The sequence below is a fragment of the Salvelinus namaycush genome, chromosome 4, assembly GCF_016432855.1.
Source record: "Salvelinus namaycush isolate Seneca chromosome 4, SaNama_1.0, whole genome shotgun sequence".
Classification (NCBI taxonomy): domain Eukaryota; kingdom Metazoa; phylum Chordata; class Actinopteri; order Salmoniformes; family Salmonidae; genus Salvelinus; species Salvelinus namaycush.
In genome coordinates, this window is record NC_052310.1 from 19,612,654 (window position 1) to 19,638,640 (window position 25,987).

The window sequence follows — 25,987 nt, forward strand, 5'->3', positions numbered from 1 at the left end:
CACCTGCCCTATTAGCATCTTCCATATGCAGAGAATTTTTATCTGTATCAGTGCTTGTGCCTTATGGCATCTTGTGTGTAGCTCTGTCGACCTATGTGGTGTATGTGGTTACGGTTTTGTCCCCTGTGGGAGTGACGTACCTTTCCGCACATTCCCATCTGTGGCGCGGAATTCCCTGGTGTTGAGCAGGAAGCAAGCGCGGTCCTGCTGGTAGCGTTCCCGGGTTACTCCGGTGCCCCCTCGCCCCGCGGGACTCCGCTCGTCCGGGCTCAGCACCTGGTCGATGGTAGGGCAGTCCTCATTCGCCAGGGCCGCAGTGGCCGCGTCGCCGTTCTGCTTGGAATCTTTCGGGAAAAGAAGGAGACAGGGAAAGGGGGGGGAAGCAGAGCAAGGGAGAAGCAGAGAGTAAAGGAGAAGGAATGAAGGAAGAGGAGAGGAGGAGAGAAGTGAGGTATCTGGATAGTAGAGGAGGAAGGTTGTGATGGGAGACTGAGGCCAAACTGGACAGTGTTTCCACATCCACACTAGCATACCACTTAGGGTGCATGCCCATTACACTGCTTCATTCTCCGTAAAATGTTAGTACGGACATTGGAACATAGTTTGAGGGAAGGAGTTGCAGACTTGATGATTCAATTGGCCCAATCAAAGAGCTTGCTATTGCAAGCTGAGGGACTTTGATTGGCTGCTATATCGAAGGTTTTGGCATGGCACCTTGGCCCGACGATACAGAAATCATGAATCCTCAGTCTCCCATCACTGGAAAAAAGGTATATAAGAAAATAGCCAAAGGAATGGTGGTGGGGGGGGGTTACTGCATGTAAACTGATCACAATTTAATACTGCAGATGAGGTACACGAGATGCATAAACAAAGACAGATTCAGTAAAATAGTGTATTGTGTATTTATTCATTGTGTATTTTTTTTCAAATTATTTATTTTTTCTCTCTGCATTGTTGGGAAGGGCCCGTAAGTAATCATTTCCCTGATAGCCCGCACCTGTTGTTTACAAAGCATGTGACGAATAACATTTGATTTGACTACGATATGTAATTGATAATGGCTAATGTGTCAAAGTTCATGTCTATACTGGCTTAGCTAGACAGCATGGTAAACTATAAACTGGACATGGTAGTATAAGAGGTGGGGTTGAGGGTGTGAGTTGATGCTGCAGTATGACTGGTGCTTACACAGCGCCTTTGGAATGTATCAGACCCCTTGACTTTTTACACATAGGTTACAGCCTTATTCTAAAATGGATTAAAGCGTCCCCCCCCCCCTCATCAATCACACAATACCCCACAATGACAAAGCAAAAACAGGTTTTTATAAAAATGTTCAGATTTTATTAAAAAAACAATAAACTGAAATATCACATTTACATAAGTATTCAGACCCTTTACTCAGTACTTGTTGAAGCACCTTTGGCAGCAAATATAGCCTCGAGTCTTTTTGGGTAAGATGCTACAAGCTTGGCATACCTGTATTTGGGGAGTGTCTCCCATTCTTCTCCGCAGATCCTCTCAAGCTCTGTCAGGTTGGATGGGGAGCGTTGCTGCACAGCTATTTTCAGTTCTCTCCAGAGATGTTCAATCACGTTCAAGTCCGAGCTCTGGCTGGGCCACTCAAGGCATTCAGAGACTTGTCCCCGAAGCCACTCCTGCGTTGTCTTGGCTGTGTGCTAAGGCTCATTGTCTTATTGGAAAGGGGACCTTTGCCCTAGTCAGAGGTCCTGAGCGCTCTGGATCATGATGCTGCCACCAACGTGCTTCACCGTAGGGATGGTGCCAGGTTTCCTCCAGACTTGAGACTTGGCGTTCAGGCCAAAGCGTTGAATCTTGGTTTAATCAGACCAGAGAATCTTGTTTCTCATGGTCTGAGAGTCTTTGGGTGCCTTTTGGCAAACTCCAAGCGGGCTGTCATGTGCCTTTTACTGAGGAGTGGCTTCCGTCTGGCCACTCTACCATAAAGGCCTGATTGGTGGAGTGCTGCAGAGATGGATGTCCTTCTGGAAGGTTCTCCCATCTCCACAGAGGAGCTCTGGAGCTCTGCCAGTGACCATCGGGTTCTTGGTCACCTCCCTGACCAAGGCCCTTTTCCCCCGATTGCTCAGTTTGGCCGGGCGGCCAGCTCTAGGAAGAATCTTGGTGGTTCCAAACTTCTTCCATTTAAGAATGATGAAGGCCACTGTCTTCTTGGGGATCTTCAATGCATCAGAAAGTTTTGGTACCCTTTCCCAGATCTGTGCCTCGACACAATCCTGTCGGGGAGCTCTACGGAAAATTCCTTCGACCTCATGACTTGGTTTTTGCTCTGACATGCACTGTCAACCGTGGGACCTTATATAGACAGTTGTGTGCCTTTCCAAATCATGTCCAATCAATTGAATTTAGGTGGACTCCAATCAAGTTGAAGAAACATCTCAAGGATGATCAATGGAAACAGGTTGCACCTGAGCTAAATTGTAAGTCTCATAGCAAAGGGTCATTATACTTATGTAAAAAAGGGATTTCAGTTTTTTATTTGTAATACATTTGCAACAATTTCTAAAAATGTGCTTTTGCTTTGTCATTATGGGGTATTGAAAGTAGATTGCTGAGGATTTGTATGTATTTAATCCATTTTAGAATAAGGCTGTAACTTAACAAAACGTGGAAAAAGTAAAGGGGTCTGAATACTTTCCGAAGGCACTGTATCCTCAGACCACAGGAGGTTGGTGGCACATTAATTGGGAAGGACAGGCTCTTGGTAATGGCTGGAGCAGAATGAGTGGAATTAATGTGTTTATGTGTTGATGCCATTCCATTCACTCCAGCCATTATTATGAGCTGTCTTCCCCTCAGCAGCCTCCACTGCCTCAGACACAGCTGTCAAATCTGATCCCAGATTAGTTCCTGCTCAACAACCTACTAACAACCTACAAAAAAATCCTTAACAAAAGAGAGCGTGAAAGACAGTAAGAGAGTGGTGGGGTACTATAGGCGCTTATGCAATAAAATACTATTATTGCTGACTCACTGATGATTTCTCAAGGGCTACAAAACACATGTGATCTATTGTCGTATGTGGATATTGGGTTCATATTAGGTGATATACAACCAGTGGACAACCCGTCACACCTGTTTTGAGCCCCACATTTTTTGAAAGGAAAATATAATTTTTTTTTGGGGGGGGGGGGGGGTGTACAGTAGCTTTGATTGGACTGATCATGTCAACATCATACTTTCACAATCTTAGGATAGCAGTCATCATCATGAATGAAGTCGACAATCTACTGGCAAATACTTTTTAATCCTTGTCATATGAAGAAAAATAATGATAATTTTAGATAACGTATCGGTGCTCATCGGCCATTGGACACAAACATTACACAACAAGTTGGAAATTGCAAATTCAATGAGTGGTTTGGAAGGAATCAGTGACAGTGGCTGTGTGGTCCCAAATCTGGGATTAAGGGGCTCTTTTCCAAGTTTAAAACGATAAACATTCAACATTGGCTATGCTGTCAATGAAGCACGATTTGTGCCTCGCTCAAAACAACTGTTAACTCGGAGGACCGCCGCGCCACCTTCCTGTTCAAGTTAACCGAGCACAGCAATGTGAGTCCAAAATTTATTGTATGCGGCTTCATAAATGATGTAATATTCAAGGGAGATAGGTATACTGTACCTAAGAAAGTAATACTAAGTGTAAGTTGTGTAGTAAGATGTTAGTAGCCCATGTGCCTCACCCTAATAATTTGGTCAATTTACGCCTCATAATTTCGCCTACTGTTCTGACTGTTCTACTGTAGCCTATAACCTGTTTAAGAGAAATGTAATCAGTGAATATTATAAGAGCTTTCATTGTCTGCTTATATGCCCCCTTTATTTATCCTATGGTTCTAACTTGGTGTACAGGGAGAGCACTGTAAAAACGGCCCATGTTCTGAATTCTGTCGCTGTACATTTCGAAAGTGCTAAACAAATAGTTATATTGACTAACGTTACATCGATCCTAGCTTGCTCATTATCTTAATTGAAATTACGGATTGCCTCTTATCCGCTTGTCGTCCCCTTATGCCATAGTTTGTACATCTCAATTGTCATTAGAAACCACATTTGTTTCAGCAAGTCAGCCATATCAGCTATGTTTTTTTTAAAGGCAGTAAATGAGGCTGAATGAATTGTTTCGCTGCCAGACAAGGCTCCGCTGATAGCCAGGTGTAGCAGTGGTAAGGTGTTGGGACTGCTGTTGGGACAGCTTATATTTAGGCCCTAATAGTTTGTGGACACCGTTTGGCACCGTTATAGTGCAATTAATGTATTGTTTAGTGTTGTGTTGTGTAGTGTAGTGGTTTTACTGGCATGCATTCCGCATTTATTTATTGTTGCTCTACCAAGATTTACATGGTAAAACCGCCACTGTATATAACCATGCCAAATGAAAAAAAGCACATTGGTCTGTTGCAAACAGATCCAAATGGGTAAATTTTTTATGTACTGTGTTTGTTCTACGCGGGCAGATGGAGGCCTCTCAGCAAATGTGGACTCACCAGTTGATTATAAATTACCCATAAGTTCTGATGGGCTAGCCATCTCTCAAGGGCAGATTGAGAGATGGCCACCCTCCCGCCCCCAAACTATCCCTATCAGGGACATAGGCACCCTAAACCCCCACTCACACCCCACACCTCATGGATCTGCAGGACTGTACTATTACTGAGATTACTGAGTGCCTGTAACTAGCTGTCAGATAACATTCGGATTCCTAAATCTTATACAGACCAGAATCCTCCACTTACTGTGCAAATCCCTGTTCCAAATTTGATTGGATATCTGTCGATGCTAAACTGTACAGATTCACAACCTCTTTGCCAAAAATGTAAAAAAAATGACGGAGTAATTTGTGTTCTACGCCCTTGGGGAGGCTAGTGGTAGAATGCCCAGATGCTCAGCAAAGCTCCATGTTGTGTTGATGAACTCGTGCAGATTTTACAAGTCAAGGTCGAAGCCAGTTTGTTAACTTGCAGTCTGTCTCTTAAAATATGGTACTGAAGAATGAAAATAGAAATGTCTCACCTCGGTTGATTTCTATGATCTCCTCTTGAGCAAGGGGGCAGTCGAAGCCTCCGGACCCGATCACCTCGCCGAGTACATTACCCAGGATCCTATGGGGCGAGGCGGTGGCCATAGCGAGAGCGTCAGGCTTGCAGTAGTTGGGCGAGCCCGGCATGGTGGGGCGGGGGATGTGCTTGCCCTTCTTTTTGGGAAGCTTCTGCTTAGCCATGGCCAGTGAGTAGTACATGCCAAAGTTGTTGACGATGACGGGCACAGGCATGGCGATGGTCAGCACCCCTGCCAGGGCGCACAGCGCGCCCACCAGCATCCCCGACCACGTCTCGGGGTACATGTCCCCGTAGCCCAGAGTGGTCATGGTGACCACGGCCCACCAGAAACCAATGGGGATATTCTTGAAGTTTGTGTGTTTGGCAGCCGTAGGGTCATCAGGGTCGGCGCCGATGCGCTCGGCGTAGTAGATCATGGTGGCGAAGATGAGCACTCCGAGAGCGAGGAAGATGATGAGCAGGAGGAACTCGTTGGTGCTGGCACGGAGCGTGTGGCCCAGGACGCGAAGCCCCACAAAGTGGCGGGTCAGCTTGAAGATACGCAGGATGCGGACGAAGCGGACCACACGCAGGAAGCCCAACACGTCCTTGGCGGCTTTGGAGGACAGGCCGCTCAGCCCCACCTCCAGATAGAAAGGCATGATGGCAATGAAGTCGATGATGTTGAGGGTGCTCCTGAAGAACTCGACCTTGTCCGGGCAGAAGACTACGCGTGCCATCACCTCAATGGTGAACCAGATGACGCACATGCCCTCCACGTACGTAAGCCAGCTGTCGGTCACCACCTCGTAGACGATCACCTCACGCGTCACGTTTCCCTCCGTCACGTTCTCCGTCTTGTTGTAGATGGTATTGAAGGCCTCGTGCGTCTCCATGCAGAAGGTGGAGATGGAGATGAGGATGAACAGAAGGGAGAGGAATGCGCAGTACTGGAGGAGAAGAACAGAAAGAACCAGAGAGAGGAGGGGAAAAGGCAGGAAGACAGAAGGCAAAGAGAAAGAGTTGAAGATAGAGGGAGGGTAAGGGAGAAAAGAGAGAGGAAGGAGAGAAGGGTTACAGTCATATACAAACAACATAGCTAGAAAAACAGATGGTGTGTTGCTCAACAGTTAGTCAGCCCCTACAGGACACTGCAGGGCATTACTCAGTCAGATGAGATCATGAGCTCAGATTATTAAACCTGACTAGACACCTAAATGGGATAATTGTTGACCTGGAGGGTGACTGCAGGGTCAAACTGGACCAAGCACTGAGGGATACTCTATCTGACACTTATCAAAAAGGCTGCAACGGTCATCGGCATGACAGTCCAAGGAGAAGTGGTGGGAATAAATAGAAAACCGGGAGCCACACGTCATAAACCTAGAGAATGTAGGAAAGGCTGGAATGAGAATACAGAGTACTACTGTCTCATTGGAGCAGCACGGACACAGAGAAAAGGGCAAGAAAAGAAAGACGGATAGGACACAAAAGAAAGTGATGGGGAAAAAGAGAGTCGTAAACAGTAAAAGCTGATGAATTATAAATATTCATGTATCTCAGAGTGCACTAAATAGGTTTCAAAATCAGGATGGGGCACGTGCTCACCCCCTCATACTGAATGTTCAACATAAAGGGTCTGAAACATGTGGCATTGAGCCTGTTTGTTGCCCAGCATGATGAAATGAAATGTGGTCCCAACTTATGTTCCAATAACTAGCCAGTCTGATTATTTGAAAATATGTAATGTTGGGGAAATTACAATTCGCACCTAAGTCAAAGTATTATACACAAGTAAAAGGACTGACAGCTCTATTGTACATTATGTATCAACAAACATTTTGACCCTTACAACTAATATATTAATCATACAGTGGAAATCCCTAAAGCCCAAAGTGCTTGAGATGGCACTCTATTTTATCCTCAACATAATCCATTACAGTCCAGTGCAAGGTAACAGTAACGGGAAGCCAATACTCACCATTAAGTAATGTAATTAACCCCCTACTTTTCAACATTTCTGTGAATGCAGAGTTACTTGCAAGAAACAATATTGCTAAGACATTATCATCCTCCAATTAACACACTTGATAGTAATTGTTGGGTTCTAACTTAAAATATACTTTCAAATGTTACTATATTAGACCTTAGTGATTATGTTATCTGCATAATGAATATACAGTATATGTCAATTAATGGTGAAGAGGAACTTTGTGTATGGAATTGTATTGTAAGAGAAAAGGTGAACACAATGTACAGTGCCTTCGGAAAGTATTCAGACCCCTTGACTTTTCCACATTTTGTTACATTACAGCCTTACTCTAAAATTGATTAAATTAATGTTTTTCCTCGCCAATCTGCATACAATACACCATAACGACAAAGCGAAAACAGTTTTTTTGAAATTTTAGCAAATTTAGAAAAAAATCTAACCTGAAAAACCTTATTTACATAAGTATTCAGACCCTTTGCTATGAGACTCGAACTTGAGCTCAGGTGCATCCTGTTTCCATTGATCATCCTTGAGATGTTTCCACAACTTGAATGGAGTCCACCTGTGGTAAATTCAATTGATTGGACATGATTTGGAAAGGCACACACTTGTCTATATAAGGTCCCACAGTTGACAGGGCATGTCAGAGCAAAATCCAAGCCAAGAGGTTGAAAAAATTGTACGTAGAGCTCTGAGAAAGGATTGTGTCGAGGTACAGCATTGAAGGTCCCCAAGAACACAGTGGCCTCCATCATTCCTCAATGGAAGAAGTTTGGAACCACCAAGACTCTTCATAGAGATGGCCGCCGGGCAAAACTGAGCAATCAGGGGAGAAGGGCCTTGTTCAGGGAGGTGACCAAGAACCCGATGGTCACTCTGACAGAGCTCCAGCGTTCCTCTGTGGAGATGGGAGAACCTTCCAGAAGGACAACCTTCTCTGCAGACGGAAGCCACTCCTCAGTAAAAGGCACATGACAGCCCTGCTTGGAGTTTGCCAAAAAGCACCTAAAGGACTCTCAGACCATGAAGAACAAGATTCTCTGGTCTGATGAAACCAAGATGGAAGTTTTTGGCTTGAATGCCAAGCGTCACGTCTGGAGGAAACCTGGCACCATCCCTACGGTGAAGCATGGTGGTGGCAGCATCATGCTCAGGGATGTTTTTCAGCGGCAGGGACTTGGAGACTAGTCAGGCTTGAGGGAAAGATGAACGGAGCAAAGTACAGAGAGATCCTTGATGAAAATCTGCTCCAGAGCATTCAGGATCTCAGACTGGCGGCGAAGGTTCATCTTCCAACAGAACAACGACCACAGCCAAGACAACACAGGAATGTCCTTGAATGGCCCAGCCAGAGCCCGGACTTGAACCCGATCGAACATCTCTGGAGAGACCTGAAAATAGCTGTGCAGCTTCCCATTCAACCTGACAGAGCTTGAGAGGATCTGCAAAGAAGAATGGGAGAAACTCCCCAAATACAGGTGTGCCAAGCTTGTAGCGTCATACCCAAGAAGACTCGAGGCTGTAATTGCTGCCAAAGATGCTTCAACAAAGTCCTGAGTAAAGGGTCTGAATACTTGTGTAAATGTGATATTGCAGTTTTTTTTTTATACATTTGCCAAAATTTCTAAAACCCCGTTTTTTCTTTGTCATTATTGAGAATTGGGTGTAGATTGATGGGGGGGAAAAACGATGTAATCAATTTTAGAATAAGGCTGTAATGGGAAAAAAATGGAAAAAGTCAAGGTGTCTGAATAGTTTCCGAATTCACTGTATGTCCAAAGTCTGTTGAGTAAGGTGAACATATGGTCACTTGTAACTATCATGGAGAAGTGACAGGATGAAGTGGAACTGCTTCCAGACGGCTCGACCGCAAAGACAACAGCGCAACATTTAGGCAGTTTTGGGAAACAGATGGACAGAAGTCATACCTCTAACCTCATCATGACATATAAATGCCCGTTAGATCATATGCAAAGTGTGTTTGCAGCTAGAGCATCCAATGGGTTGAATAAACTTGGTTTGAGCTTTTTCTAGCCGTCCATTTTGAGTTTTTACTCCATTTGTTCAGAACCTAACACCATACTGTATTCCTTATACTACCACAATTATTGTGCTACTGTATAAACAGGGTTTTCAAAACCCGGTCCTCGGGACTCCAAGGGGTGCACATTTGGGTTTTTGCCCTAGCACTACACACCTGATTCAAAGCTTGATGATTAGTTGATTATAATATAATATAATCAACTAATTATCAAGCTTCGAATCAGCTGTGTAGTGCTACAGCAGAAAAACAAAATGTTCACCCCTTGGGGTCCCGAGGACCGAGTTAGGTAAACGCTGGTATAAAGCATTGTGAGAATGATACCTGACTAAATATCAAGTATAATGCACGGCATGGGTGCTAAAACCTGGTACTTGTGTATTAACCATTGATCAATTCAGACAGCACAACAGGAGGGCAATCAGCCAGAAACTTCATATCAATCAAAATTCAACAAGGCATCAAACTGGATATTATCCTCTTGAAGTGTTCATTTGAGATATCCAAACTGCCAGACTTAGTTTCAAACTCTATTAATTGTGTGAACTAATTCCGCAAATGTATTATGGGTTGCCCTATAACTAAATGACAACATTCAGTCTATAACCATAGCCATGTAACCATATCTGGTTGGCGTCCTATCTGTTTGCTCAATAACGACTACAAAATACTAGCCTCTATATTTGCAAAAAGAATGAAGGCAGTATTGGACTCAATTATAGAAGAGACCCAATCTGGTTTCATGAGAAAAAGACATATATCTAATAATATCTGACTGGTGTTAGACCTTATTGACTATTCTGACCTAATCTTCGAAGATAGTTTTATTGTCTTCTTAGACTTTTATAAAGCCTTGGATACAGTGGAACATGAGTTTTTATTTCTCTCCCTTGAGAAATTTGGTTTTGGGGAATTCTTTTGTAGTACTATTAAAACTCTTTATATGAATGGGAACAGTTCCATTAAGTTAAAGCATGGCTCTTCTAGATTTGATTTGAAAAGAGGAATTAGGCAAGGTTGCCCAATTTCGCCTTACCTCTTCCTGCTTGCAACCCAACTTCTTACAAGTTTTGTTAAATCCAATGATGTAAAAGGGATCTCTATTGCTGACAGAAATATTATCATAACTCAGCTTGCAGATGACATCACCCTCTTTTTGAAAGATGCTGACCAGATACCTAGAGCAGACGATGTGATAAATGTTTTTTCTAAAGCATCTGGTCTTTGCCTAAACCTTAATAAGTGTGAATTGTTTGCTATTAAAGAGTGTTTGATACCCACTATATGCAATAATCCAGTCAAGGAAAAAGTAACATACCTTCGGATTACCATATCTAAGGATCGACAGGAAAGATGCTCATTAAATTTCATATCTATTATTGAAAAAAACTAAAAGATGTTGAACCATTGGTTGCAGAGGGATTTATCCTTGAAATGTTGACTATTGCTTTCTAAAGCTGAAGGTGTCTCCAGACTTACTTATGCAGCCCAGTCCCTACATCTGGACAACAAAATAGGTAAAGCGGTTGACCAGATGCTTTTCAACTTCATCTGGAAAAATGGTACACATTATATTAGGAAATCTGTCGTTCCGAACACATGAATATGGTGGTCTCAACTTTGAATAATAATTTTAAGATAAATTGGGCTAAACATTTCTTAAAGAATCCAACTTCAATTTGGAATTTCATCCCTCATTATATCTTCTCCTGTTTTGGTGGCTTCAATTGTATGTTACTTTGTAACTATAACATTGATAAGATTCCTACAAAATGATCCGATTTTCATAGAGAGTTCGCCATAGTCTTTGATGCTATTCCATCTGGAACTCTTATGTTGTTTAGAGGTGTAACCAGACCTCATCTTCTTGACCTACCCTCGCTTAATCCAGTTGACTCTCCAATAGGAAAAATGTGTTTCTCCTTGCTCCCTCAGAACAACAGACCTAAAGTATACGTGCTTTATTTCAAAGGGATATTGTATCCATTCCTTGTCACAACTTAATGGAATACATTTGTCAATAATATCTGTTGGGAAAAAGTCTGGTTATTACCACACAAATACCTGCTTGTTAACAAGGTCAAAGAGGTCACTTTCAGAATGATCCTTAAGTATTACCCTGCGAATCATTACCTGAAGAAACTCAACAAAGACATGAACATTAACTGTACTTTTTGTGTTGAGCATCCAGAAACAGTTTTGCATTTATTTTGGCATTGTCTACATGTAAAGAAATTATGGATAGATATTAATAGTTTTATAATTGTCAATATTTTTGATTACTTTTGTTTTTTTTATGGGAGAATGTGCTGCTCGGTTTCCTTAACTATAATAAGGATAAAGAAAAACTATTTGACCTCATAAGTCTAATTGTGCTAATGGAAAAAATGAATATTCATAAATGTAAATTCATTTTCTATAAGGAATTCAAGCAGTACATTAAGACCATTCTAAATGATTCTAATAAGAAAGCTGTTAAAACAATCAATATGTGTGCATCTTTTAAGGTCTTTGTATAATCTGTCATTTGCTGTACCCACTAGCCTAGCATATGTTATCAATGTCTATTTGTATACTTCTTGCATGTGTACTGGTTTTTCTGCAATAAACCATATCTGGTTAGAGTGGCCCTAGTGATCCTGTGTGGCTCAGTTGGTGAGCGTGTGACCAAGGTCATGAGTTCAATTCCCACAGTGATCACTTACGTTTACAAGAAATGCATGCACTCAATGTGATTTTATTCAATTTTAAAAGCATTTGGTAAATGGTGTGTCTGTCTTTCAGTTTGGGGACGGTCTGCCTTTCAGTTTGGGGATGGAAGTTAAACATTAGCCGCAAGCCTAAATAAGATGGAATCTCCTGACCATTTTGACAAAATGACATCCTACTGACAAGAAAGCAATGGGATACACTAAAAAGCGCTGAGTGTCATTAGTGTCCTTCAATTGCTGTTTGGACACTGCCTCCCTTTCTCTCTGCCTCAGGAGAATATCCCTATCTACAAACAGAACTACAGCCTAGCTCATTTCTTTCCAAAACTCTCTCTGTCCTCCAGGGCGAATTTCTTGGACAGAGAGCAAAAACAAAGAAAAAACGGGCAAAGTTATTAAAGCATCCCGGCACTGAGATATTCAATCTGCCCAGACCGTTTCTGATGACGAGATGGTGACTCAGTTTTGACAAAGAGAGTCTCTTTATTTTCTTCGCCGTCCTCTCTTTTTCCTCACTTACTCACTGAGGCGATATATTTTGCTGGCATACATTCGGAAAGTATTCAAATGTAATAATTCAGTTTTTTTTTTAATTTGTATGAAGTTTGACATAGAAACACTGGATTTTAGGTTGTCTATTTTAAATAATGTTGATTAATTACGAAATTATGAAAAAATATGAATGACATTCCACCCATGAGGCCAAAAGGACATTTGACTACAAGATAGGGCTACACATATTTTCACTGAACTCAAATCAATCCACATATAGAATCAGAAGATACATATCTATATCTGTAGAGAAAATCTGAAGAGAAGGAACTCAAGTTATGTTCTGTATAGCAGAGATTAGCTGAAAAGCAGTAGCATCTCACAGTAGCGCGTGACCTTCTTGGAAAGCCATAAAACATAAAAATATAAATACACTGAAAGGATATGCCAGTATCGCTGCATTTGATTGGCACAACAGTAATTATGGATGACCATATAGGCAGACCATATGGATGGAGAGAAATGTGCGTATTGTTTCTACGCCTGAGTGGGGATCTGATATACAATGCTTCCTTTCGTTCTTGAATTTTACAGAGCCTGTGAAAGAGAAGTCAGGGATCGGTAACACTGAACACACCAATTAATTCAGGATGGGAACCAAGCAACAGTAGTCTTTTGGCTCTTTGTCCCTTCCAGGTCTCTCTTCACGTCTCTGTCTCTACGTCTGTCTGACGCTCCATGTCCTGGCCTCTCTACCTTATGTACCTTCTGTTCTTCCCCCTCTTTTCTCATCCCCCATTTCTCTCCAATCTTCTTCTCTTCCTTTCTCTCCCTCCTTACTCCTCTGCCATGTTTCTCTCCACTCTGTCTGACCTACCTTTTCCAGATTGCTGCAGTGCTCCCCCTCCTCTATAACATGCATAAACACATACATACACACACACACACACACAAACAAACACACACACACACACAAACACGCGCGCACACACGTACGGAGAGCTGTATTTCTCAATCATCGCCACCCGCCACCCCCATCCCATGGAACTAGGAGGAACCAGTGGGACCTGCACACAGCGCTCTCTCATTGGCTGAGGACCGTACACACAGCGGTGGTACTGAGCAGAGCAGAGAGTTTCCATCCAATGGCGTTGGTGGTGGTGACGACGGCGGAGGCAAGGTTTTCTTCTAGTCGGACTAGAAACGCGATTCGGGTTCTGAGATGATGACGGCGGGGATGATGGTGGTGATGATGGGGATGACGATGATGACGGCGATGGCGATGATGACGATGGCGATGGTGATGAGGATGGTGAGGATGGTGATGATGATGGTTGTTAGCAATACCACTAGAAGTAGTGTTACTCATAGCACTTTACGTTCATCATCATAATCATGTATATTGGAAAACATTACACAGTAGATTTACCATCACGCTATACAAGCCTTGCCTGAGAGGCATTTTCCTTCTCGGTTTGTTTGTCTCTTTCTGTCTCTCTCAACTTATCTCTCTCCTACACACACCTGCACACAGTACACTTGGCTGGACACACACCGCCAAAAAAAGCCTAACACAGAAAAATGTTATGTAGGTTGCACAGGTGGGGAGACAGAGGGGGGCAGACAAAAGGGAGGGAGCGGGGGGACCAGTTGATGTAACAAGGACAGGAGAACATGAGAGGGGGGTTAAGAGGATATACATGAAATAGAGAACAACAAAGGATAAAACCAGGGCCAAAACACACAAGATAAATGGATGCGTTACCAGAGGACAAGATCGGACAATCTGAACATTCTCTCGCGCCTGTACCACTTAAGCCGTGCAGGACGTGTTAGTGTTGGGTTAGGCTAGGCTAGTATAAAGATAGGCGTTAGTGCAGGGCTAGCATAGGTGAGGCTAGGCATTGGTCCAGGGCTAGGCTAGTTATTCAACCAGGCCTAGCGCAGGGGTAAGTTAGCCTAGGCAAGTGCAGGGCTAGGCTAGGCATTAGTCCAGGCTAAGGTAAAAAAATAAATTTAAAAAAATTATAATAATCTTCATAGGACGGATGCTAACTGGCCGACCATAGTGGTAAAAATACAACATCCAACACCAGGGAAGACAGCAAAAGAGAGAAAGAGGGAAAGAGATTTTTTTTTTTTTTATATCTTTTACCAACAATCGTTGACCAATTTCACTGCAATACATAAATCCAATAGTAGTAAAGTATGCCTTGAACAAATCTTTAACCACAACCACAATAAATACAGCAGAATATTTCAAGGTGAAACAAAGGTTGGTACACTACGCAACAACCTGAACGTGTTTATAGTAAAGTTAGACCCTACAGTATACTGCAAGTCACATAAACGAAGGTGGGATTTAAAAAGTGTTAGAGCAACGCTTTTATCAGTCGTTTTTGAAAAATGTGGTGCAAAACTTACACTGTCGCAGTGGCAGCAGCTGTATCAACTATAACGCTTACCGTAGTAATAGTACACATTAGCAATGCAACATTTCCTCGCTGAATAAAATGTAGCTCTGTACACCAGATCAATAGATAAATCCATCACTTCAGTCAATCCAGATTACGTATAGTATGTTGTGCAGGTATTCTACTGTGCTTGTGGAGTGATGATACACTGAAATACTCCCATGGCTTGACCGCTAACGAACTGTACTGTACTTCAAGCTATTCATCAAGTGTGTATCTACAATATTTAGGTGTGTGTGTGTGTGTGTGTGTGTGTGTGTCTGCAAGAGTGTGTGTGTGTGTGTGTGTGTGTGTGTGTGTGTGTGTGTGTGTGTGTGTGTGTGTGTGTGTGTGTGTGTGTGTGTGTGTGTGTGTGTGTGTGTGTGTGTGAGAGAGCGTGTGAGCATGTGTGTTTCTAGTAGAAAAAGACTAACAGCCTATGTGCGGGAAGGAGGAAGGTGTGGGCAACACTCGCAGATCGCAGATAGAGACTTGTAGCTACATGAACACTGCATTGAGGTAACCGTGAAGGATGGGCAGAGGGAGGAGAGAGAGATGGAGAGAGAGAATGGGAGAGGAGAAGAGAAGGAAAAGAGGAGGAGTGGGAGGGAGGGAGGAGTGGAATATGAAAGGTGGAGTAGACTTCACACTTATTTATCTCCAGAGGCTCTTTCTCTATGTTGTCTGCCTCATCCCTCTCTCTTTATCTTCTCTCCTCATCCCTCTCTTTACTGCATCATAATGACATGGACCAAGGCATCCCCTTGATAGAGTGGAGGAAAGGAGTGGGGGTGGAGGATTCTGGACAGCACAGAAAGTCCATATGGACTCACACAACAATCTTTGGACGGACATTGAGAGAGCACAGTGAATTAGTATACTATGACCTAAGGTTCTCTGTGGGAATAACACGTTATATACAGTGCATGTACGTAGTCCAATGACCTTCAAGCCTCAATAGAGTCTCTCTGCAATTAGATTGGGAAAGAGCATCAACATAAATTCAAAACAGAGAGAGACAAAGAGCTAGAGAGAGAGAGAGAGGGAGATAAAGAGACAGAGACAGAGACAGAAACAGAGAGAGAGAGAGAGAGAGAGAGAGAGAGAGAGAGAGATGAGAAATGGACAACGAAAAAGAGAAAGCGTTCGAGGGAGTTTATGAGAGAGATGAGATTGTGTGGGGATGGAATGAAGCGAGGGGGCAAATGGCTGTAAGGAAGAAAATAAAGGGTGGGTGAGAGAGAGACTTGGAGAGAGGGGGAAAAAAAGGGAAATGGAGAAGTCAACCATTTCCCCAGTCAAGAGAGAGGGTGACAAAATATTCAAGCCAAGAACGATGAAGGAGTGCGTGACCGAGAGAGAGGGAGAAAGAGACAGAAAGAGTGAATGAATGAACTGAGGAGTAAATGAATGAATGTAAGGGACATACTCAGAGAGACTGAGGAGAAATAGGCAAGAGCCCATAGCCGTTAGCCGTTTTGCATGCAGCGCGTGTGGTGCTTTTTTAACGGGACCCTAGTGGCAGTGTTTACTGCGGCACAATCCAGAAGAGCTTTATCATTACAGTATTACCAGGGCCTGCCTGTGTCACCATGACAACCACTGCTTTAGCGAAACCTTCTCTCCTTTCAGCACCAAGGACAGGGATCAACAGCCAAATACTGCTCCTCCACTGCCTCACATGGCCGTGTTTTAGGAAGTGAGACTCTGTCAAATAGTGATACATTTTTGGCTGGACAATCATGTCAAAATGAATTGCAAAAGTGCTAAATTGATGTAGGTGAATTTCGAATGACCTTGAGTGTACGATTGACAAATGACTTAAATGAACATATCGCCTGTGATCCATTATTAACATAACACTGTGTTCCACTATTAACATAACACTGTGTTCCATTATTAACATAACACTGTGTTCCACTATTAACATAACACTGTGTTCCATTATTAACATAACACTGTGTTCCATTACTATGATATTGGATCATTGTTACTATGGTATAACCACCATCAATTCGATTTCGTGTAGGATCTTTTCTTCAACAGTTCAAAGCATATCGGCAATGACACAACCGCAGTCGGCTATGATATCTGCTCGTCAAGGGCAACTTGTACGATAGGTTACATTTTAGGGAAGGGAAAGGGGATACCTAGTCAGTTTTACAACTTAAATGCCTTCAACTGAAATGTGTTTTCCACATTTAACCCAACCCCTCTGAATCAGAGAGGTGCGGGGGGCTGCCTTCATCGACATCATCGGCGCCCGGGGAGCAGTTGCTGTTGCTTTTACACCAAGAAGGTACTTCATATAACTCTTCATATACGGTTTCAGTCATACCCGCTTAAGATAATACATGAACCACTTGGCAGGTAGCCTAGCGATTAAGGGCATTGGGCCAGTATTGGCAAGGTTTCTGGTTTGAATCCCTGAGCTGGAAAAGTGCCGTTCTGCCCTTGAGCACCATTCATAAGTGAGTATCACTGTCTTGCTCAAGGGCAGAACAACAGATTTTTCCACCTTGCCGGCTCGGGGATTCAAACCAGCAACCTTTCGGTTACTGGCCCAACGCTGTTAACCGCTAGGCTACCTGCCAAGTGATTCATGTATTATCTTAAGGGGGTATGACTGAAACCTTATATGAAGAGTTATATGAAGTACCTTCTTGGTGTAAAAACTTTGACTTTGGGTTTAACCTTGAATCGGTGACAAGGATTTGAGTTAGACCAAGTGCATCATCATCATCATCATTATTATTATTATTAAAATCTTCTTCATCATCATCATTACTAAAGTAACTGTTTAAAAGTACGTTTTCAATTGGTATTTCTATTTCAACCAGAGACAAAACAGAGCTCCTTATTCATTTTCTTTTCTTCCATTCCAGTGTTTCCGACCGGCATGATAATGTTCTGAACAAGTCCAAACCCCCCCAGAAAAGTACAGGTTCATATAGTTCCTTTTCGTAAAAAAAAAAAAAAAAAAAAACGTTTACCCATTATATCAACGTGGTTTTTACATTCAGCGAATTTATTTACCAATTAGCGCAGACAGAGCAGCTTGCTATGGAACCGGTAAGCTGGTTATTGACATGTCTGATTGGCCAGGTAAGTGCAGGCGGGATATGCGTCTGAAATTTCACAGGTGGGGAGAGAGGGGCGGACCTGGAGGGGGTTTGGCTTGAAGCACTGAACATCGTGGCATGACGTGAATTGGAGTGTGTTTAGTCTATTACAGGCGTCATCACTTCACTGACTTACGAATTCTACACTAGACATCCGGAATAATTTTTGAACACTATTGACTGGTTCTCGGAACACTACAGATCACTTTCGTTCCCAGTTTTGCCCCCCCCCCCCCCCCCCCCCCCCCCCCAAATCTGTTTCCTGCACCGGTTCCTTTCCCTGATTTCAGCTATGTAAAATTAAGGTATAACCGTACAAAACTTCTCACTTATTTTATGCTGAACAATGGACTGATGGGGCTAGCACACAGTGAGTGTGAGAAAACAGCACCCTACGGTGAGGTAGTGTGTGAAATGGACAGAGCCTGAAAGTGGGACAGAAAAAGAAGAGACAGGGAAAGGGGTAAGTCGTTTTTTTCTCACCGTGTTCTTTTGAATTCGAATGAGGAATTCTCACAGTAGATTTTAGTACCTGTGACTTCTTCCCAAACCAAAGGTTTCTCAACAGTGTTGTCATATAGGAGTTCGGAGTTCTATATATTTAAGGTTATTTTGAATTGTACACATTTGCAGATAAAAGCTGAATTGCAGCATGCGTAAGCCTACATAAGTAAGTAAATATATAAAAGGAGATAAAACATTTAAAAAAGTTAAAGTTAATGGTATTTGAGATCTAGTATACGATATTACGGTCATTCAGCATTAAGCAAGTTAAAGGCCCAGTGGAATCAAAATACAGTTTTTCCTATTTTGTATCATATCGTGCAACAGCTGATAAAACTAGCACTGTAAAAGTGTGAACAAAAATTGATCTGTGTTATTTCATGACAGTTGCTGGTTGAAAATACAATCTACACAGGACCTTCTAATCAGCAGGTTTGAAGGAGAGGGAGTTTCGGCTTTCCATGGTGACCAATTTATCACCATGCCATAAATTGGTTAATATGACCAATAACAAATAAAGTTACAAACTTCTCTGCCAATAACAGCTAGTTTTCCCCTCCCCACTCTGGCTTGAGAATTTGTTGTTGTTGCTAAAAAAGCAATTTTTGCCCATTTTAATAGTACTCTATTATCGTAAGGTACTAAATTCTTACCCGGAAATGATTTGATATTGATATAAAAACGGCTGCATTGTCCCTTATGCTTCTTCAGTGTGACAGTCCATGAAATATGTCAATAAGCATCATTGTAAGACACCAAATTATTACTTGTTCTCTATTTAGCAATCGCCGAGAAGCTTGTTATAGATATTTTTAGTGTGCACTTTTCTCAATACCACAACGAAAGCAAACGTTCAAGCGCATTTATACATTTGAACAGTAAAATAGCAAGAATGACAAAGTAACATAGCTCCGCAATACGGACAGACAAGAAACCATAGACATAAGATTTGGCTACGTTCCAAAATCGATAATAGCCACTTACCACTTAGAATGCATGCCCAATACACTACCACTTACAATGCATGCCCAATACACTACCACTTCAATGCATGCCCAATACACTACCACTTACAATGCATGCCCATTACACTACCACTTACAATGCATGCCAAATGCACTACCACTTACAATGCATGCCCAATACACTACCACTTACAATGCATGCCCATTACACTACCACTTACAATGCATGCCCAATACACTACCACTTACAATGCATGCCCAATACACTACCACTTAGAATGCATGCCCAATACACTACCACTTAGAATGCATGCCCAATACACTACCACTTACAATGCATGCCCAATACACTACCACTTACAATGCATGCCCATTACACTACCACTTACAATGCATGCCCAATACACTACCACTTACAATGCATGCCCAATACACTACAACTTCAATGCATGCCCAATACACTACCACTTACAATGCATGCCCAATACACTACCACTTAGAATGCATGCCCAATACACTACCACTTAGAATGCATGCCCAATACACTACCACTTAGAATGCATGCCCAATACACTACCACTTACAATGCATGCCCAATACACTACCACTTACAATGCATGCCCAATACACTACCACTTAGAATGCATGCCCAATACACTACCACTTAGAATGCATGCCCAATACACTACCACTTACAATGCATGCCCAATACACTACCACTTCAATGCATGCCCAATACACTACCACTTACAATGCATGCCCAATACACTACCACTTAGAATGCATGCCCAATACACTACCACTTAGAATGCATGCCCAATACACTACCACTTACAATGCATGCCCAATACACTACCACTTATAATGCATGCCCAATACACTACCACTTACAATGCATGCCCAATACACTACCACTTACAATGCATGCCCATTACACTACCACTTACAATGCATGCCAAATACACTACCACTTACAATGCATGCCCAATACACTACCACTTACAATGCATGCCCATTACACTACCACTTATAATGCATTCCCAATACACTACCACTTACAATGCATGCCCAATACACTACCACTTACAATGCATGCCCAATACACTACCACTTAGAATGCATGCCCAATACACTACCACTTAGAATGCATGCCCAATACACTACCACTTAGAATGCATGCCCAATACACTACCACTTAGAATGCATGCCCAATACACTACCACTTACAATGCATGCCCAATACACTACCACTTACAATGCATGCCCAATACACTACCACTTAGAATGCATGCCCAATACACTACCATTTACAATGCATGCCCAATACACTACCACTTACAATGCATGCCCAATACACTACCACTTACAATGCATGCCCAATACACTACCACTTACAATGCATGCCCAATGTATGGTTGTGTTGGTAAAACGCTGTAGTAAGCACAAAAACAAACTTCCCATTGGGTTTCATTCTACAGTGATATTGGAATGTAGCCAGAGAGCCCTCTGCCGCCAGCCACATCCCCACCACCCCCGCCTCTCACATTGGTGGATCAGGTGACAGCTACTTGAGGAGAAGTGAGGGAAAACGCAAGGCGAAGCAGAACCAGATAGATATACCGGAAAAGGTGTAGAGGAAGGAACGCCGGCCAAGTCAGCACCCCAGGGAGAATAGACTGGATGGGGGAGAGGCGGGTTAGGGAAGAACCTGGTGCACCAGAGCTATGAAGACCCAGCGGCGAAGCGAGACTGAGACTGGAGCCCCAGACAGGGGTCACCTAACACGGGACAGTGCGGGACAATGAAGGGCATGAGGCTGGGGGGGGGGGGGGGGGGTAAGGTGTGATTGAGATGCATGGGTGTGTGTTTGTGGCGCCTTGCGTACACACGTGAGTGCGTGTCTGTTTCGGAAGTGTGTGATTATGTACTGTACACACACAGGGGACGTGAGTAAAGAGAGAGAAGTACACAGGATCGAAGCAACAGGATGTTACTAAAAACTAAGTCCTCTCACATGCTACAGTCTTAGGAAAAAAGGTTCCAAAAGGGTTCTTCAGCTGTCCCCATAGGACAACCCTTTTTGGTTCCAGGTATAACCATTGTGGGTTCCATGGAGAAGCCTCTTTGGAAAGGGTTCTACATTGAACCCAAAATGGTTCTACCTGGAACGAAAAGGGTTCTAGCTGGAACCAAAAAGTGTTCTTCAAAGGGTTCTCCTATGGGGACAGCCGAATAACTCCGTTAGGTTCTAGACATCACCTTTTTTTTCTTATAGTGTACCTTCTGCTAATTGGTCAAATGACTGAATCCTGGAGCACACTATTTTATTTGGCAGAAAATGTAATTACCAGCTACTGTGATGCCCTTTATAACTTACGGTAACTCTGTGGCGTGTTGAATCAGTGAGCTCACACAAACACACCGTACTCTATGATCGACACGTCACATGTCCATCTCATTTTTCACTGTGGTCCTGTCCAACATTTCTGAAGACAAGCAAATGGGTTTGTAGGTGAGGGCGCGAAAGAGAGATGTGTTGCACTTTCCTCATCCCCCTGTCTGCGTTGTATTCGATCCAGATCACTGCAGCGGACTATGTGTCGTTTGTCCTTGCGACACAACCCCCCTCACCCCCTTCGTCCCCCCGTCCTCCCTGCTTACATTGTCTGAAAGCCTGAGTGATAGTCTGATTCAGAGCGGTTGGGTTAAATGCAGAAGACACATTTCGGTTGAATGCGTTCAGTAATGCAACTGACCAGGTATCCCTCTTTCTCTTTTCCTAGTTTGGCAAAGCTGTCCATGTTCTATAAGCTGTGATGACTGAGTGTCTGCCTGTCTGCCTGTCTGCTTGTCTGCCTGTCTGCCTGTCTGCCTGTCTGCCTCTCTCTCTCTCTCTCCATCTCTCCATCTCTCTCTCCCTCTCTCTCTCTCTCTCTCTCGCTCTCTCTCTCTCTCTCTCTCTCTCTCTCTCTCTCTCTCTCACTGCTATCTCTATATCTCTCTGTCCTTAATCTAACTGAGGGCATTGTGACGAAAAAAACGGCTTTGTAAGAGAAACAGGAAAGACATGGGGCACACAGACAGACTGCAGATTCCTGCGGTTTACTCACCACCAAGGACATTTCAGAGCTCGAACCAGCTTTAACCCACTCACTCACCACCCCCAACTTTACCGGCCAAAAGCCGGCGAAGAGCTAAAAATAGGTAAATCTCTGGGTGAATAAAAATGTCCTCGTAGAGCTACCTATTGCCTACCTTGTGAGGACATTCAGATCTGTGCATTGCGAGAGCACTCCGATTTGTTCACTGCGAGGACCTTGAGCCATTTAAACGGTGGTCCATCTGAGACCTTACATTTCAAATCTTTACGGGGACATTTTAATAAACCCCTTCGATATGACATGACATAACATATTCTCTTAAACCGGTCATTCACTGGTGCTTTCAAACGTTCGCTCGCTCGCTCTTCCTTCTCCAGTGACTTACGGGGTGGAACCATCGTGAGCTAGCAGATGGTCACACAGGAATTGTTCCAGTGTCGCACCCTCCCTACCCATGTCATTTTTTTTATTGGAATGAGCAGTGATCCAGCATGACTGTTTAAGTGTCACAAGGCACAGGGAGCTACAGCGGAGCCGAATGTCACGCGTTGTCAAACCAGGCATACTCACTCACAAACCTTATACCAGATGCAAATAACCCTGCCTCACAGAACTCACAACAACTCACAACATGCTTTAGGACTAGTGTTTTAGAGCAGTCTGTTTTAAAACTATATATTTTCAATCAAACATAAACCTGTAAGCTAAGGAATACTTAAAGGTGCAATCTGCTATATCTACCGCTGTTCAATGGTCATTTTAATTGAAAACATACAGTCACAGTCAAAGGTTTGGACACATCTTCTCATTCAAGAGTTTCTATCTATTTTTACTACTTCTACATTGTAGAATGATAGTGAAGACATCAAAGGTATGAAATAACACTTAAGTAATCATGTAGTAACCAAAAAAGTGTTAAACAAATATTTTATATATTTTACATTTGAGATTCTTCAAAGTAGCCACTCTTTGCCTTAATGACAGGTTTGCACACTCTTGGCATTCTCTCAACCAGCTTCTCCTGGAATGTTTTTCCAACAGTATTGAAGGAGTTCCCACATATGCTGAGCACTTGTTGGCTGCTTTTCCTTCATTCGGCGGTCCAACTCATCCCAAACCTTCTCAATTGGGTTGAGGTCGGGCGATTGTGGAGGCCAGGTGATGTGATGCAGCACTCCATCACTCTCCTTCTTGGTCAAATAGCCCTTACTCAGCCTGGAGGTGTATTTTGGGTCATTGTCCTGTTGAAAAACAAATGAGAGTCCCACTAAGTGCAAACCAGATGGGATGTCGTATCGTTGCAGAATGCTGTGGTAGCCATGCAAGTTAAGTGTCCCTTGAATTCTAAATAAATCACTGACAGTGTCACCAGCAAAGCACCCCCACACCATTACACCTCCTCCTCTATGCTTCACGGTGGGAACCACACATGCGGAGATCATCCGTTCACCTACTCTGCGTCTCACCAAGACACGGCGGTTGGAACCAAAAATGTCAAATTTGGACTAGCGCTTGATGGTTTTTGCGAATGCACTTGAAGAAACTTTGAAATTTCTTGAAATGTTCTGTATTGACTGACCTTCATGTCTTAAAGTAATTATGGACTGTCGTTTCTCTTTGCTTATTTGAGCTGTTCATGCCATAATATGGACTTGGCCTTTTACCAAATAGGGCTGTCTTCTGTATACCACACCTACCTTGTCACAACACAACTGGTTGTCTCAAACGCATTAAGAATGAAAGAAATTCCACAAATTAACTTTTAACAAGGCACACCTGTTAGTTGAAATGCATTCCAGCTGACTACCTCATGAAGCTGGTTGAGAGAATGCCAAGAGTGTGCAAAGCTGTCATCAAGGCAAAGGGTGGCTACTTTGAAGAATCTCAAATATAAAATATATTTTGATTGTTTAACACTTTTTTCCTTACTACATGTTTCCATATGTGTTATTTCATAGTTATGATGTCTTCACTACTGTTCTACAATGTAGAAAATAGTCAAAATAAAGAAAAACCCTTGAATGAGTAGGTGTGTCCAAACTTTTGACTGGTGCTGTATGTACTCACTCCAACTATCAGTCCTTGCATCCATAGCTCCATCAATGAATTTGAGTGTGGTTACATTCCTCCAGCCCCATACCTCAGCTTTATGGCAAACCAAGGTGATATGGGGATGGGAAAGATGAATATGTCTCCGATATATTGGATAGATGTGTGTCTGTATGCGTGCCAGTATTTGTATTTATGGGTGTGTGGGTGTGTGTCTTTTCAATGTATGGATGTAACACAATTAAGGGCTGGATTCAATCCGTATTGCAGAAGTATCGCGAAGAATCCACGTTACAGCTCGACTGGAATTTCAAGGAATTGTTCCCGCGTTTGCTGAGACCTCATTCACGGTTAACACTGCATATGTCGGCTCAATTGGAAATTACCTTGACATTTCAACACAGATCTTCCGCGATACGGATTGAATGCAGCCCTAATACAGCTCGTATATAAAAGACAACAGGTCCATTCTTTGAGATTTGAACATTTAGGGCTTGATTTAAACCGTAGCGCTGAGGACCTGCGCTACAGCGCGATAGAATTGTAAAGGCAATGTTCGCGGAGACCTCATTCACGGTGAACACTGCGTATGTCGGCTCAATCGAAAATGACCTTGACATTTCAATCGCGCTACGGCGATTGAGAAGGACTCAGAGTGCCAGATAATTGCTGAGGTTTAATTGACCGTCTAAATAACACCAACAGTTTTTAGTTTTTCGGCATTTTAGGCTAATTGTTACATTCTTCGTAATTCAGAGAAATATTCTGCATTCAAATTGCAGGTCCAGCAAATGGTTTATGTGCACCCTGCTACCCATTTTACTAGTTCATGTGCATAGCTGTGGAATAAAAAGTGGACGTGGAGCTCTGTGTATAATGTTCTGATGTATGTGTGTGTAGCTACAGTGTACTGGTTAATGTGCATAGGTGAGTACAGTACTCCATGGCTTATTTGCATAGCTGAGTACAGTGGAAAAAGGTTTATGTGGACTCTGAGAACAGTAAGTTATGTCTTTGCTGTTGGTGTGTAGCTACAGTGTGCTGGTCAATGTACACATTAAGGTTTATGGGCAGAGGTGTGTACTATGATTCATGATTTATGTGTACTTCATACTGCAGGCGTGGACAGCGTAACGGTAAATGAAGAGGTGTACGGGTCATGTTTTATGTGAACAGCGTAAAGGTGAATAAGCAGTAGGAAGGTTTATGGGGAAAGTGTTAAGGTTAATGTGTTGGAGTGTGTGCAGATTAACAAATGTGCATGTATACAGGTGTGTACAGTGTTCAGATATATAATATAGTTCTCGTCGGCGTAAAGTGCACTGTCTAAAGAGGTAAGCACTGCATCTACTTTCTGTCTGTCAAGTGTTTTCCCTGCCATCGATAAGCGGGGCAGGCCATCCAGCCCAGCTCTTCAGCCCTTCATCTAAGATAATGTGGTTTCTAAAGGCTTCCGTCCTTGAGGTTGC

The 25,987-nt window shown here is 42.9% G+C and overlaps 1 protein-coding gene across 3 annotated transcripts in view; it reads right to left on the reverse strand.

Moving 5' to 3' along the window:
• Window positions 1-25,987, reverse strand: part of kcnc3b (potassium voltage-gated channel, Shaw-related subfamily, member 3b) — a 49,705-nt gene that overhangs the window by 16,021 nt on the left and 7,697 nt on the right. For 2 of the 3 annotated variants that reach the window (XM_038990410.1, XM_038990411.1), the window contains exons 2-3: window positions 5,062-6,037; window positions 141-344 (exon numbers count right to left, since the gene is read on the reverse strand). In XM_038990410.1, coding sequence (XP_038846338.1) covers window positions 141-344; window positions 5,062-6,037 — 1,180 coding nt within the window. The remainder of the gene's footprint in view (window positions 1-140; window positions 345-5,061; window positions 6,038-25,987) is intronic. The other variant, XM_038990413.1, reaches the window with a different exon arrangement.